The following is a 15,145-nucleotide window of genomic DNA, read 5'->3' on the forward strand; positions in this document are numbered from 1 at the left end:
GCAGGTTTTGGCTCTGGCTCCGGCGCGGGCGCTGGCGCGCCCGCCGATGGCACGAGCACAGCCAGCGCGGCCTGCACCTTGATGAAGGCAGCCGCGGAGGCCGGGCCCGGCGCCGTCGTCTTGTCCGGGTGGAGCAGCAAGGACAGCGAGCGGTATTGCTTCTTGGCGTCCTGCTCGGTCCACGACTCGCCCAGCCCGAGGATCGCCAGCGCCGCCTTCTTGTAGGGCGCGGAAGACTGCCCCGGCGCGGGAGGCCGATTGCTCGGCCACCGGGCGCAGCTGACGTGGCGGACCGCCTCCTCGGAGGACCCGAAGCGAGGGCCGGCCAGCAAGAGCGGCGTCGGCACGAGCCGCTCGAAGTCGACGTTAGGGATGTACTGCTGAAGCACCTTGGACAGGATGGCGGCCTTGAGCTTGGTGAACGCCTTGTTCTCCTGGAAGCCGTCCTTGCGCTGGTTGATGAGCAGGCCGTAGTCCTCGAGCTTGTTGTCGTCCGCGAGCTTGAGCTTGACGAGCACCACCAGGCCGTGCCAGTAGGTGCGGACCTTGTCGGCAACCGAGGCGTGGCTGCGAAAGCCGTTCGCCTGCTTCGGCAGTAGCTCGAACATCGTGACCATCACGCCGTTGATGGAGATGCAGAGGCCCATCGGCAGCTCGTCGACATTGGAGCTCGTGCCGACGTTCTCCTTGGTGGTGAAGCCGACGACCACGTCCGCCTCGATGGGCAGCGTGTTCGGGCACGTGCCGTGCGCCTTGTACGGCGGAAGCGTCCTCTTGCACTTGAGCATCGTCTCGCGGAACGGCCCCTTGCCCGCCTCGGAGCGGTGCGAGGCTGCCCTTGACTTGATGGTGATCTTGAAGTCGCTGTCGTCGCCGGTGCCGGACTTGTAGAAGGCGTAGGAGAGGTAGCGCGAGAGGCTGGTGTCAAACTCGTGCGCCAGCTTGGGCATCATGATGTCGCCCCGCTCCTTGCCCACCTCGATCTCGTCGGCGAGGTTGGAGATGACGTGAAGCAGCCCGCCGACATCGGGCAAGAGCTCCACGCACACCTCGAGGAGCTTGTCGAGGTCGGGGCGGCCGAAGTCGGTGCCGAAGGCGGTGAAGCGGTTGAAGAAGCCAAAGGAGGAGCCCGGCACGTTCTCGTACCACACGCCCTCGGCGAAGCTGTAGACGAGGTAGGGAAGCAGGATGCCGTCGGTCTGCTCCTCCAGGATGAGAGACGAGGAGAGCAGCGCGCAGTAGAGGTAGTCGGCGCTGCGCGTGGCGACGAGCACGTCCTTGCCGATCCGGAGTGGCCCCGTGATGGCCCCGACCCCGTACTGCCCGATCTTGCGGGCGTCGCCCAGCGCGGTGGTGCCACCGAGGTTGAAGAGCGGGCCCATGAAGGAGTCGAGCGTGACGGTGCCGCAGGTTGGGCTGCCCTGGACGGCGTCGACGGGCCCCGGGCCGTTGTCGTAGGTGAGGAGGGCGGTCTTGCCGTATATCGTGCGGACTTCCACCTTGAACTCCGTCGCACCCGCGTCCTTGGCGTTGGCCGCTTTGTCCTTGAACGCCGTCTGCGCGGAGTCGTGCGCGGTGACGAGGGATTTCATGTAGTTGGGCGTCACTTGCATGTGCCGGAGCGCGAGGGTTGGTAGTGGCATCTGCGATCAAGGAAAGGTGATCGGATCGGTTAGTCGCTGCTGGCGCGGACGCAACGACTGACATGAAGGGATGGCACAGGCGCGCGGCGCGCGGCCGTGAGGGGAGAGCTGTAGCTGCAGAGAAGTGGGTGGGCTTGGAAGGCTGGGAGGTCGGGCAGGCGGCGGGGGCGGTCATCGGCGCGCGCCTCGCTGTACGTGTTGGGCTGGTGAGCGCGAGCGCGTAGACAAGGAGGTATGCCTGACTGGGCTCAGGAGTGGGTGGAGGCGGAGCTGGAGCGCTGGAGCTGGAGCAGGTTGGCGAGGTGCGAGCAGGTCGGTCGGAGTGGTGGAGCGGCGGCCAGGCCGGCCAGCCTGGGTGCCGGCATGGCTGCGGGGAGGGCGGGTGCGGCTCGCGGCCGCCGCCGTCGCCCGCGGCGGAGGTGGAGCGACTGCCGCGAAGGCCGCTCCAGCTCCACCATCGAAACAAAGAAACCTTTTTTGAGCTAGACAAACACACGGCGAGGGCGACAGCAATAGTCGAACGGGCGGCGCCGGACTCAAAGGACACCGCTACATTCCTGAGACGCGCGAGGGCAGCCTCCTTAAAGGCAATGGGGTCTAGATTCGGAGCGCTCGCCGAAGGGGAGTACGACAAAATAGCGCCCGTGATTGCCTGCACGCTGCCCGCACTCACGGACACCATAACCGAAAGAAAGAGAGGGGAGCTCGCGGGAGAGGTGACGAGTGAACTACAGGTAGTGGGGAAGGCAGCCTCGATGGCCATACAGACATGGGTGCGAAACAACGACAAGACCAAGGCACGGGCAGAGGAACGAGAGAAGAATATAGAGTGGATAAAGCGCCTGTTCACGGCATGGAGGGTAAGCCACGCCGAACGCAAGGAAGCCGGGGAAGACGACCCCGAGGAGGACGAAACAAAAGTGGAAATCCCGCCGTCAGCTGTCACAATATACCTCTGGGCCGGCGCGGGGGCCCCAGAGGGTGTCCATGCGGGGGGGAGATGGGGTCCCATGGCCCGCCGCAGGCGCCGATTTTTCGGGATTTTTTTCTTTTTGGCCATTTTTTACTTGTTTTCATGGGAATTCGGCGGCCATGCTATCACGCCTTGCGACAGCCTGTCGGCGCAGCTGACCGTGCCATGATGCACAATTGATCACCTGCATAGCTCGCGGCTTAGTATCAAGCATTCAGTGACGACCTGATCGTACGGCCAGTAGGAAGGTGTCCTTCCATCGTGTGCACGCTTCTGGCGCAATGCGCGTCGCCTCGGATTGGCTGCTGGCACTCTCGAGGCTATGCCTACACAGCCTCGCGCGCATGGGCAGTCAAGAGGGACCACGCACCTTCTCAGGACAGCGCCGGTGCCTCTCTCTTGGACCGGCAAACTTGGTGGTATCGTGTCACCAATGTGGGACCAGTGCGGCATCGCGCCATCGACAGCTCTGAACTGCGCCTCACCACTGACCGGGAAGGCCGCCAAGTGGGCCAGCACAGGTCGCACATTGTGGCAGCAGTCAGCAGTGCATGGCTGATAGCTAGAGCAGCAGCGTCAGGGTCGCAGGGTCGGATCGTGTCAAGCCTCTCGCCCGGCCGGCCGCGTGCAGACGTCGGCCTGTCTGCTGTCTGGAGTGAATCTGTCGGCGGTCAGTACGACCGATCAGGTCGGAGTTTTCTGATGGTTGGAGGGTCTATCTGTATGTACTCCTCGAGATCTTTCCAAATCTGCCCTCTGATTAACCTAGCTTAATCGGGAAGTCGGTGCTCATAGAGACTCATAGAGCCGGAGCCCCGTTTCCGCACTGCGGCGCGGCGCACGGTGCCTCCGGGGGGCCCCGCGCCGGCCCAGAGCAATATACCCGAAGGGAACCCCAGTGCCAACACCGACCATTGAGGTACAAGTGCTCGAAACGAGAGTGGACCTGAGCAACGACATGACAGGGCGGGATATGCTCGCAGTGGGAGTCAGAAATGTGGTCCTTGCGCGAGGAATGCTCGATAAACTCGAGGGACCAAAATACGCGGAGAGGAGAGCGGAGTTACGCAGAAAGGCGAGAGAAGCAGCGAGAGCAAGAGATCGGCAGACGACAGCGGCGTCTCAGAACGAGGCCGAGGAGAGCGATGAGTCAGGGGAAGAGACAGCAGGAGAGAGAACGACGAGAGTGGGAAGAATGCGAGGTGGCATGAAGGTCGCTGCAAGAATTGGTGATAAACTGCGGAGAGAGATAGGAAGTGGTAGACGCCCGAGGGTGGGCGACGGCTAACACCACACTTCTCCCCTAAAATCCCTGTGTGGTGGCGGCGTGCCGTCCTCCCATCCCTCCCTTGGGTTGTCTGTTTTCTTTCTTTCTGAGTGATCCTCCCCCATCCCTCGTCTGGGTTTGTCTGTTTTCTTTCTTTCTTTTTGAGTGATCAGACGCCCGAGGGTGGGCGACGGCTAACACCACACTTCTCCCCTAAAATCCCTGTGTGGTGGCGGCGTACCGTCCTCCTATCCCTCCCTTGGTTGCCTGCTTTCTTTCTTTCTTTTTGAGTGAGTCATCAACCTCACACCAAGGGCCGGGGAGCAGAAAAGCGCACCCAGCGGGGCCGGACGATTGGCATCGGGTTGCGGGCTGGAGAGCCCTAGCCCTGGGGGCGCCTTCCTAACTAGCCTGTATGTATGTATGTAGAAAGATGAACAACAGTCTGTCCAGAGGCCAGAGCCTCGCAAAAAAGAAAACATCGCCGGAATCGCACCGGCATCGCGTCCGGGATGTTGACCGCCGGCGGCTCCGAGATATTGACCGTGGGCGGCTGGCAGGTTGTCCTCACCTGCGGGCACGCGGTGCTGCCCGAGGGCATGACGCACCTGCCAAACAACGCATTCAGCGGCCGATCCGAGCAGATTTTCTTGTTCGCAGGTGAGCCGGTAAAAGAAAGAAAGAAAACAGACAACCCAAGGGAGGGATGGGAGGACGGCACGCCGCCACCACACAGGGATTTTAAGGAGAGGAGTGTGATGCGCTAGCCGTCGCCCACCCTAGGGAGTCTGCCTCTTCCTATCTCTTTTCGCAGTCTCTCGCCGATTCTCGCTGCAACCTTCATGCCACCTCGCGGCCGTCCCACTCTCGTCGTCCTCTCCCTTGTCATTTCGACGTCGCGTCATTCTCTTCTGCCGTCGACATTCGCGAGCCGGCGTGGATTGGCACGTGGGCGCTCGTCGCTGGGCCCATGCGCCAGCTGCATGCTCCTTTCCGCGACCTTGACGTGAGCAAGGCGCCGGGCTCCGATTTCGACGAGCTGCGGGCGGCGCATGACAGGCTCAAGAAGGAGCACGGCGAGATCACGGCGACGTGGAAGGAGTGGGACGACAAGACGGAGGCGGAGTACTTTGACCTGGTCGGTGGCACGACGGGCAGGCCCCCGGAAGTCGAGGTGGAGCCGTGGGACGAGCCCGACGAGGGCGAGAAGCTGCGCGCCTCCGCGCGGCCGCCGGAGCCGGCTACGAGGGTGGCGCTCTCGCGCTTCCGTCCGCATACTCTCGTCCAGGCCAAGGAGCTGCTGCCCCTCGCCGAGTTCACGTCCAAGCACGAGTTCCTACACCAGGCGCAGCGGCGCTTCACGACGGTGGTCCACAACAGGAACTGGCGCGACCTCGCCCTCGAGCTAAGGCAGGAGGGCTCCAAGGGATCGCGGTCCGCTCCTCGCGGCAAGAAGGGCAAGGCGCAGGCCAAGGGCAGGGAGCGGGCGAGGCATGCGGCTTGGCGGGAGGCAGTCCGCTTCGTGGCGGTGAGCCAGGATGGCGCCGGCGCCTTCCTCAACGCCATCCCAATGCGGGATGACATGCGAATGGAGACTTGGGCGATGCGTCTTTCGGTGCAGCGCCGCCTGGGTCTCCCCCTCGACGTGGCCTGCCAGGCCGCGGCGGCGGGCAAGAAGACTCGGAATGGGAAGACCCACGACGAGTATGGCGACGCTGCTGTCAACGTACCGCAGCAGGGCCACAACACCAGACACAAGTACACGCTTCGACGCCTCATCCTCGCCCTACGCGCCGCGTGGGGCACCGCTGTGCGAATGGAGCCGAAAGCCCACCTCGGTCAGAGTTACAACAAACAACCCGACGTGGACGCGGACAACATTGGCTCGCACGGCACGCACTATTGCGGAGACGTCAAGGTCGTCTGTTCCCTCAGCAGCAGCGGGGAGCACGGTCGGAAGGGCGCTTTTGTCGCTTTCGGCAACACTGAATCATTCTACCGGAACATGGTCATGGGGCATGGGCCCTACTGCGAGGAGGGAGAGGGAGGTGGGGGGCAGGGAGAGGGGGGGGGAGAGGAGGAGGGGGGGGGGGAGGGGGAGGGGTACGGGGGGGGCGGCATGGAGGGGGAGAGGAAGAGCAAGGGCGAGAGAGGGCAAGGGACTGGGCGCTGGCATACCAGGGGGGGCAGGGTGGTGGGCGGCGACCGCCGCATACCGTCCTACGGCGGGGACTATCGCTACGCCAGGGAAGACAAGGGCGTCGAAGTGCAGCTGCTGCTGTTCGAATCGTTCGGCGGGTTCGGAAAGGGGGTCCGTGAGATCCTCCGGAGAGCGGCGGACGTGCTACAGAACAAGCTGACGCGGGCCCAGTACCTCGATGAGGTGACTTGGACCACCAAGAGCTGGCTGGGGCTGCAGAAGCAGCGCATCTCAGTCGTTCTTCACACGGCCATCGCAGAGCAGGTCGTGAATGAGCTTGCCTGTGGCGGGGGTGGGCGGGTGCACGGAGCTAAGTGCCTCGCCACCCTCGCAGGAGTCGCTTAGGCGGCTCCCGTGGTGTACCTGTGTTCGTGCCAGTGCGCGCCAGTCCCGTGCCCAGTGTTGTGCGAGGGAGTTTTGGAGCACTTGGAGTGCAGTCGGCAACCGCACACCCAGGGCCGGGGAGCTGAGAAGCGCACCCAGCGGGCCGGATGATTGGCATCGGGTTGCGGGCAAGAGAGCCCTAGCCCAGGGGGTGCGCGTTCGCAGGGAAAGGGCCGTAAAGTAAACACGGGTCTCCGAGGGTTAGTCCGCGCTCCAGGTTTCCCCTAGCAGCGGAGCGCCCCCTCTACTCGGAGCTAATGTTTTGTTGTAAGATTCTCTTCTGCCTCGTCCTGCCGGTGTGTGTGCTAGTCCGCGCGTGCGGAATCCACCTCCGCCGCGGGCGACGGCGGCGGCCGCGAGCCGCTTTCGCCCTCCCTGCAGCTATGCCGGCACCCAGGCTGGCCGGCCTGGCCGCCGCTCCACCACTCCGACCGACCTGCTCCACCTCGCCAACCTGCTCCAGCTCCAGCGCTCCAGCTCCGCCTCCACCAACCTGAGGGCTCTCTCTGCTCCTTGCGGCTTTGCCCTCGCTACAGCCCCGTCCAGCGCGCCTCGGTGCGCCGCGCCCTCGCCCGTCGCGCCTCGCCTCCGCGCCCCGCCGCCCTCGCCACCCCTGCTTGCTCTCCTTCTCTCCCTCCTCCCGCCTCGCCACGTGCGCCGCCGCCTGCACATGCTCTACCCGACTCGTGCCCTGCAACGCCTCGCAGGCATGCAGAATCGCGCACGAGCGGCCGCTAACGATCGCTACCCGTCGGGCCTGATGCCGCCCGACGAGCTTGGGAAGAAGCGTGGAAGGTACGTTCTCGGTGAGGCAGGGAGCCCGCCGACGTCTCGCGCACTCTGCTTCGCGGCGGAGGTTGAGAGCCCGGCCTCGAAGAGGGCCCGAACGCGATTCCCGCTGAGCGATGACCCCCGTGTCGAACACCACCGCTACCAAGAGATGCCGGCGCCGCCCGTGCCGAACGGTTTTCTTGCGAACGTCGCCGTCGAGGCGCCAACGGGCCCGGCAGTCGACAACGCCGTCTTCAACCCCCACGGCGGTACCGCGATGCTCTCGGTCGAGGTGTCCGTGAGCAACGGCGGGAGCGACGACGACGTGTCGTCGCTCGCGCTCGCCGCAAGTGCTCGCCGCGGAGAGATGACCCTCCTCCGCGAGGCGGCTCCGCAAATGCCGCCGCCAGCAGCCGCCGAGCCGTCCGTCGCCAACCTAGCCAAGCAGGCCGGACCGGCCGAGCCAGAGGCTCTCGGAGAGAGCCAGCCCCCCCCGCGCACGCCCCCATGCGTGCCGGTGCGGATGGAGCCACGGGGCTCTGTGCTCATCCACCGCGACGGCCTGCCCGGGGGTGTGATGCGCGGCGGCTACGACCGCCCCCCGCGCCACGGAAGCGACCGCTGGACCTTCAACGACCGCGAGGGCCAGCCCGGCCGCGGCTACGGAGGCGAGTGGCGCGGCCCTCCTCCGCGCCGCGGCGTTGGAGACCGCGGCCCGCCGCCACCGCGTGGCGGCTTTGGTGGCGGTCACGAGCCGCCAAGGCGCGGCAGATTCGACGACGGCCGCGGCCCGCCACGCTACAGCTTCGTGGACGGACCGCTGCGCCGCGGCTACGACGAGCGCGCCCCGCCTCGGCCGCCGTCGCCGCAGCGGCGCTACGGCCCTCCGACTTGGGCGCCGAGTCCCTACCGTTTCGTTTCGTATCCGCGCGCGCCGCCGCCGCCGCCGACGCCGGCGACCCCGGCCGGCGGCCCCAGAAGCTGGCCGTTCTCTCCTTCCCCCCTGCGCGCCGCCCCGATGCCCCCGTCGCGGCACGTCGGGCGCAAGAGCAGCCTCGCTTGGTCGTCCGTCACTCGCCCGAACGCGGCCCCCCCTCCGCCGGCTCCTCGCGCACCGCGGCCGTCCGACGAGGGCGAGGAGGACGTGGTCGACATGGCGAAGCGCAAGGCGGAGGTTGAGGCCAAGGTCGAGATTGACTCGGAGGCGGACAAGGCGGACGAGGCGGACGAGGCGGACGAGGCGGACGAGGCGGACGAGGTGGACGAGGCGGTGGAGGTGGACGAGGCGGAGGAGGCGGACGAGGCGGGCGAGGTGGACGAGGCGGAGGCAGGCGAGGTTGCGCAGAGCGTCGAGGCGGATGCGGCGGAGGAGGTGGACGAGGCGGAGGCAGGCGAGGTTGCGCAGAGCGTCGAGGCGGAGGCGGCGGAGGAGACGTTGATGCCGATATGCGACACCGAGTTGAGCGAGACCGGCTCGGAGATGGGCGAGGCCGGGGACGAGGCGGAGCTGAGCGACTCGACTGTCCGCTACGGCTCCGACGACGACGAGGCGGAGCCCGGTTTTGCGCAAAACGGCGTCGCGGCCTCGGCGGCGGCGGCTATTGAGGACAGCCGGACGGTCGAGCCCTCGATGGAGCCCGCACCGCCGGCGGCGGGTGCTACCGTGCGCCCTCGCCGCCGCGCCGCCGCCGCCGCCGCCGCCGCCGCTCAGGAGGCGCGGCGCAAGGCCGATGCCGTGGCGTTCGAGGCCATCAAGACGCAAGAGCGCGAGGCATGGCTGAACGCTGCCAAGCAGGAGGCGATGGGCCAGGACGAGCTCGAGCTGGGCTTGGCGGAGCTGGAGCGGGAGCACGCCCAGTCCGACCTCGAGGACGGCGCCGAGCGCGAGCCCGACGACTACGACTTCGGCGCGCACGCACGCCCCAGCGCGCGCAAGTCGGGCGCGCGCAAGACCAAGCGCGCGCGCACCGACTAGAAGCCCGCCGTTGCCACCGAGGCGGCGGCCGCGCCGGTCCCCGCGCCCCCGACGCCGCTCGAGCCGGTCGAGCCCGCGCCACCGCCAACGCCGGCCCCGCCGGAGCTCCCTTCACCGGCGCCCGCCGCCATGCCGGGCTCGTCCAAGGAGTGCGCAATCGACCTCGACGCCCTCGAGTTTGCATGTCGCGGTAGTTGTCCCTTGCACAAGGGGAGCGCCGGCGGCATCTCCTTCGTCGAGCATCCTTCGTCCTTGACGTCGTGTAAAACTTCGTACGTGTCGTTTTAGTCTTGGGGGTCGTATGGGTAAAGCCGTACGGCTTTAGCGGGAATTAGCGCACACAAAAAAGGAGACCGCGCGAGCGAGGGTGTCGCGAGGACCGTCTCTCTTGACGTACGGCTTTAACTGCTAACTCGTCGTTCGCAGCAGCGATACTCTACGCTGGCAGCGACCAGCGGTTGGCCGTTGCCAGGTGTTGGGCTTTTGCAGGTTTCCGGCAAACAAAAAGAAAACTCCAGGGCACCCAGCACTTTGCGTTTATCCGGAAATTTCCAGGGAAAACAGAGGGTGTTTGGTGCTCCATTCTGGAAACTCTCGCGACTTTCCCTTCTTCTGAGAGCTGGTCTGGGGCAAAATCTGAGGCAAAATTGAGGAAATCGACAAAATACCCAGGCGGTCGCAGGGTAAATGATTTTGGGCCCAAACCAGCCTCAGACTCGGCTCAGCGCCCAAAATTTGACGATTTCCACGGAGTTTTCCCGGGAAAATAGAGAGGAAAAGAGAGGGGGTTGTAGAGAAAAAAGGAAAGGAAAACAGACGGGGTGCGAGCCCGCAACCCGATCCCGATCATCCGGCCCGCTGGGTGCGCTTCTCAGCTCTCCCCGGCCCTGGATATGAGGCTAATGACTGCACTCCAAGTGCTCCAAGTCGCCCTCTCCGTGGACACAACTCCGCCTCGAGCCCGCGGCCGAGAGCGGCAGGGGGGCGGGGGCGGAGGCGCGCGCGTCGGCGCCGGCGGCGGCGCCGGCGGCGGCGCCAGCGGCATCGGCGCCGGTGGAGATCGCCGTCACCACCGGCGGGCCTCTCTAGCCGGGCGTGCGGGTCGTGTCTGTGAGCGACACAGTAGGTTTCTTACGTGGTTGGAGCGACAGTGGCGCGGTCTGAAGTACGTGTTGCGCGGGAAGCAGTATGTACGTCAAAGTTGCAGTGCAGTAACGTACTCGATGCCCTATCGGCCGACCACGGTACCACAGTCAGTGAACACTAGTACAACACCCTCGGCCACCGCATGCTCTATGAGTGTGTCAGCGAGGCAAACAGTACAGTGCCGTACAGACAAAGCGAAAATCCCTTCACTCAATCGTCAAGAGTAGCAACAGCGCGGCTTGCGCGCTTGCCTTGGCTGCCCCGCCGAGCTACCGCCGCCATCCACGCTCCGCCCTCAGCTCCTGCGAAGCAAACCGCAGCGCATTGCCGTTCTGCTTCACAGCCGCAAACACGATATCTCCGCGCTGTCGATAGTATCTCCGCGCTGCCGCACACGTCGAGCGGCCAGCATGAACTCGCGGTCCGCCCTCAGCTCCTGCGAGGCGTCCTCCAGCGCACTGCCGCTCTGCCGCACGGCGGCCAGCACCACCTCGCGGTCCGCCTTCAGCTCCTGCGAGGCGTACTCCAGCGCGAACCCGCTCTGCTGCACGGCGGCCAGCACCACATCTCGGTCCGCCCTCAGCTCCTGCGAGGCGTGCTGCAGCGCCCAGCCGTCCTGCTGCACGGCGGCCAGCATGAACTCGCGGTCCGCCCTCAGCTTCTGCCAGGCGTACTCTAGCGCACTGCCGCTCTGCCGCACGGCGGCCAGCACCACCTCTCGGTCCGCCTTCAGCTCCTGCGAGGCGTACCGCAGCACCTCGCCGCTCTGCTGCACGGCGGCCAGCACCACCTCGCGGTCCGCCCTCAGCTCCTCCGAGGCGTACCGCAGCACCTCGCCGCTCTGCTGCACGGCGGCCAGCACCACCTCGCGGTCCGCCCTCAGCTCCTGCGAGGCGAACCGCAGCGCCATGACGCTCCGCTGCACGGCGGCTAGCACCACCTCGCGGTCCGCCTTCAGCTCCGCCGAGGCGTACTCCAGCGCATCACCGTCCTGTTGCACGGTGGCCAGCACGACCTCGCGGTCCGCCCTCAGCTCCTTCGAAGCGAACCGCAGCGCCATGACGCTCCGCTGCACGGCGGCTAGCACCACCTCGCGGTCCGCCTTCAGCTCCGCCGAGGCGTACTCCAGCGCATCACCGTCCTGTTGCACGGTGGCCAGCACGACCTCGCGGTCCGCCCGCAGCTCCTCAGACGCAAACTGCAGCGCCTCGCCGCGCTGCTGTCTCCAACGCCTCGCCGTCCCCAGCGCCTCACCGTCTTGGTGCACGGCGGCCAGCACCACCTCGCGGTCCGCCTTCAGCTCCTCCGAGGCGTACTCCAGCGCGAACCCGCTCTGCTGCACGGCGGCCAGCACCACCTCTCGGTCCGCCCTCAGCTCCTGCGAGGCGTGCTGCAGCGCCCAGCCGTTCCGCTGCACAGCGGCCAGCATGAACTCGCGGTCCGCCCTCAGCTTCTGCCAGGCGTACTCTAGCGCACTGCCGCGCTGCCGCACGGCGGCCAGCACCACCTCTCGGTCCGCCTTCAGCTCCTGCGAGGCGTACTCCAGCGCTACACCGCTCTGCTGCACGGCGGCCAGCACGACCTCGCGGTCCGCCTTCAGCTCCTGCGAGGCGTACCGCAGCACCTCGCCGCTCTGCTGCACGGCGGCCAGCACCACCTCGCGGTCCGCCCTCAGCTCCTCCGAGGCGTACTCCAGCGCATCGCCGTTCCGCCGCACGGCGGCCAGCACCACCTCGCGGTCCGCCTTCAGCTCCTGCGAGGCGTAGTGCAGCGCATGGCTGTTCCGCCGCACGACGGCCAGCACGAACTCGCGATCCGAAGGATCAGCTGTCAGCCTGGCACCGATGCGCCTCAGCATGTCACCGATGCGCCGCACGATCTCCGCCGCACTGCCCTGCTTGGCGACGCAGACCAGCTCACACAGCGCCTCGAGCTGCGGCACGCCCAACCCGCCGCTCTCGCGCAGCCGCCCCGCCAGCGCCTCCGAGTCGCCGGACGCCGGCAGCCCCTTCTCCTCGCAGAGCGCCTTGAGCCGGCGAAGCGGCAGCTGCTCCAGCCAGGAGAGGGCGACCTTCGCCGGCGATGCCGGCGCCGCTGGGGACTGCTCCTCCTTCTCCTTGCCGCCCGCCTTCGCCTTCTTGGCAGCAGAAGCCGACGGCGACGGCTCATCCGCCTTCTTTTTGCGAGGCACGGAAGCGGAAGCGCCGGTGTCAAACGACGATGAGCCGACGGGCGCGTCTGCGCGGGAAGGGGACAGGACAGGTCAGAAGCGTGCAGCGTGCGCCGCGGCACAAGGTATGGCGGGGGGTGAAGCGAAGCGTGGCACGAGGGTGGCGCGATGATTGGCGCAAGGTGGGGGGGGGGGGGGATGGGGGGAGATGCGCGCACCAGGCTCAGCCGCTGGCGCCTCAGCGGGAGGCGCCGCGCCGTCCTGCTTGGAGGTCGCGAAGAGGGCTAGCGCGAGCTGCCGCTCCCCCTCCGCGTCCAGCCTCGGAGGCTCCCGCGACGGCGGCGGCGGCGCCTCCTCTACGTCCATCTCCTCCACCGAGCTGGCGGCAGCCGCGGGGGCGGGGACAAAGGCCGGGACCGTCGTCTTGTCACCAGCAGCGGCCGCAGTGGCGATGCCAGAGGTGGCGGTGGGCAGCGGCGCCGACAGCCACGGGTGCTCGAGGCACTGCTCGATGGTCGCGCGAGCATTCGCGTCGATGACGAGGAGGGCGTCGCAGAACTCGCGCGCGGCGGGCGAGAAGGGGCAGGAGCGGTTGTACATGCGGAAGATGGCGTCGCAAGGGCCGATTCCGCTGTCGACGCTCTGCGCCAGCTTGGCGTACCGCCAGTCCGACGCCTTTGCCTCCTCAAAGGGGAAGAAGCCCGCGAGGAGGGAGAAGACGAGCACGCCGTACGCCCAGCAGTCGACGGGAGGTGCGTGGTAGCCTTCAGAAGCGAAAAAGAGCTCCGGCGCCATGTACGACGTCGAGCCCACGCAGTCGTACTGCAGCACCGGCTTGGGGCTGCCGTTCGGCGCGAGCGGCACCTTTGGGGCGGGGGAGGGGGGAGGGGGGGGGGGGGGGTGAGTCGCGTGGGTGTCGGGTTGCTGGCTACAGCCGCGCTGAGAGAGGTCAGAGTGCGCAGCAAAGCGGGAAGGAAAGGAGGCGGGGATGGAGCAAGCGCACCGTGCAGGCGAGACCAAAGTCAATCAGCTTGATCGCGCTCGGGTCCTCGGCGGAGAGCATCACGTTCTCGAGCCCGACGTTGCGGTGCACCACGCCGCGCGAGAGGCAGTGGCGGAGCGCCTCGGCGATGCCTTTGGCGATGGGCCGCGCCGCTCGCTCCGACAGCTGGCCTCCGTCGCTCACCCGCTCGAAGAGCTCGCCGCCGCTGCACATCTCGAGGAAGAGGAACGCCTTGCCGGGGTCGGGGCTCTCGACGAAGCCGTGCAGCTCGATGATGGCCGGGTGGCCCGCTACGAGCTCCAACGCCTGCGCCTCCTTGCGCAAGTCCGCCGCCGCGTCGCGCTTGGCTGCCACGTAGAGCGGCGGCGATGTCGTCCGGTCGACCGCGCGGAACACCTGGGCAAACCCGCCGGAGCCGAGGAGGCGGTCGAGGTTCACCTCGAAGCGCCCGACCTTGACAATCTGTTGCACTGGCGCCGCCACGCTCGCAGAAGCCGCCGAGCTGACTGCCGCCCCCGCGTCCTCCTCCGCGTCGTCCTTGCCGCCGCCGCTCATGACCGAGGCCACCGCTGGCGCGACAGCCTCCTCGAGATCGCGCTGCAACTCGCCCTCTGCTAGATTCGCCACCAGCTCCAGCGCCATTTTCAGCAGCCCGCTATCGTCGGCAAAGATGCGCCGCGCGACCTGGTCCGGGTCGTAGGGCGACTCGAAGCCGAGGCTGCGGAGCCGGCCATGGTCGGCCTTGACGAGCGACACCCACGGGTCTGCAACCCGCGCAAACAGCGCGACGCAGCGGTCGGGAGGCGGGGAGCTCATCCTGCGCCAACCCGTGCCCTCCTCCGTCATGTGGAACTCGTCGATGAAATCGAAGTCGCTCAGGCTGATAGCGAAGAACGAGCGCGAGCGGCCGGTTGGCCCTCCAATCACCTGAAAGGGAATCCACGCCTCGCCGTCCTCGTTGGCCTCGACGCCCGCCGGTACTTCCTCGGCCTCCACCAGCACCTCGATGAATGAGTCCTTCGGCGGCCGCTTCGGTCGCACCAATCTCGACGTGCCCGCGTCCTCCTCTTGCCGCCGCTCCCCGCCGCCCCTGTCGGCCGCCTGGGCCTCGCCGACCTCGCGCGCGAACGCCACCGCCGCCTCCACCGCCGTGCCGAAGGGGCCGAGGAGAACCTTCTCCCGCGCCCCCGCCCCGCCCTCCACGACGCGCCAGTAGTCGACGTCGAAGCCGCCCGAGCCGTTCCGCGCAACGCACGCGTAGCCGGTCGCGTTTGTGTCGGACAAGTGCAGCCGCAACCCCTCCGCCTGCTCCGCGCGCGCGTCGTCGCGGCTCTGCGCGCGCGAGAGGCCCTGTCGCCACTCACCGCCGCCGCCGCCGCCGCCGCCGCCGCCGCCGCCGCCGCCGCCGCCGCCGCCGCCGCCGCCGCCGCCGCCGCCGCCGCCGCCGCCGCCGCGCCTCTCCTCCCACCTCTCGTCCCGCCTCTCCTCCCGCCGACCGCCAGGCGCCCGCTCGCGCTCCCGCTCCCTCCCTCGGTCCCGCTCCCTGCCGCGCCCACACTCTCTCTCCGGCCCCCTCTCGGGCGAGTGCCTAAAGGTAGGGGACCACAGAGGCT

The 15,145-nt window shown here is 67.3% G+C and overlaps 2 protein-coding genes across 2 annotated transcripts in view; one reads left to right on the forward strand and one right to left on the reverse strand.

Annotated features, from left to right (window-relative positions):
* The window catches only part of EMIHUDRAFT_208129 (hypothetical protein), a gene marked incomplete at both ends in the record, with an annotated part of 2,502 nt that extends 859 nt beyond the window's left edge, over positions 1-1,643 (reverse strand). Inside the window, one exon of the mRNA XM_005773395.1 lies at positions 78-1,643. Within this exon, the coding sequence (XP_005773452.1) occupies positions 78-1,643 (1,566 nt within the window). The remainder of the gene's footprint in view (positions 1-77) is intronic.
* A 5,148-nt stretch (positions 1,644-6,791) lies between these two features.
* Positions 6,792-8,154, forward strand: EMIHUDRAFT_450891 (hypothetical protein; the record flags this gene model as incomplete). Its single annotated transcript, XM_005773396.1, has 2 exons — positions 6,792-7,022; positions 7,175-8,154. A coding segment is annotated over exon 2 (978 nt), but the record flags the coding sequence as incomplete, so codon positions are not given.
* Between the last annotated feature and the right edge of the window lie 6,991 nt (positions 8,155-15,145).

The sequence above is a fragment of the Emiliania huxleyi genome (genome assembly GCF_000372725.1).
Source record: "Emiliania huxleyi CCMP1516 unplaced genomic scaffold EMIHUscaffold_34, whole genome shotgun sequence".
In the NCBI taxonomy this organism is placed as follows: domain Eukaryota; phylum Haptophyta; order Isochrysidales; family Noelaerhabdaceae; genus Emiliania; species Emiliania huxleyi.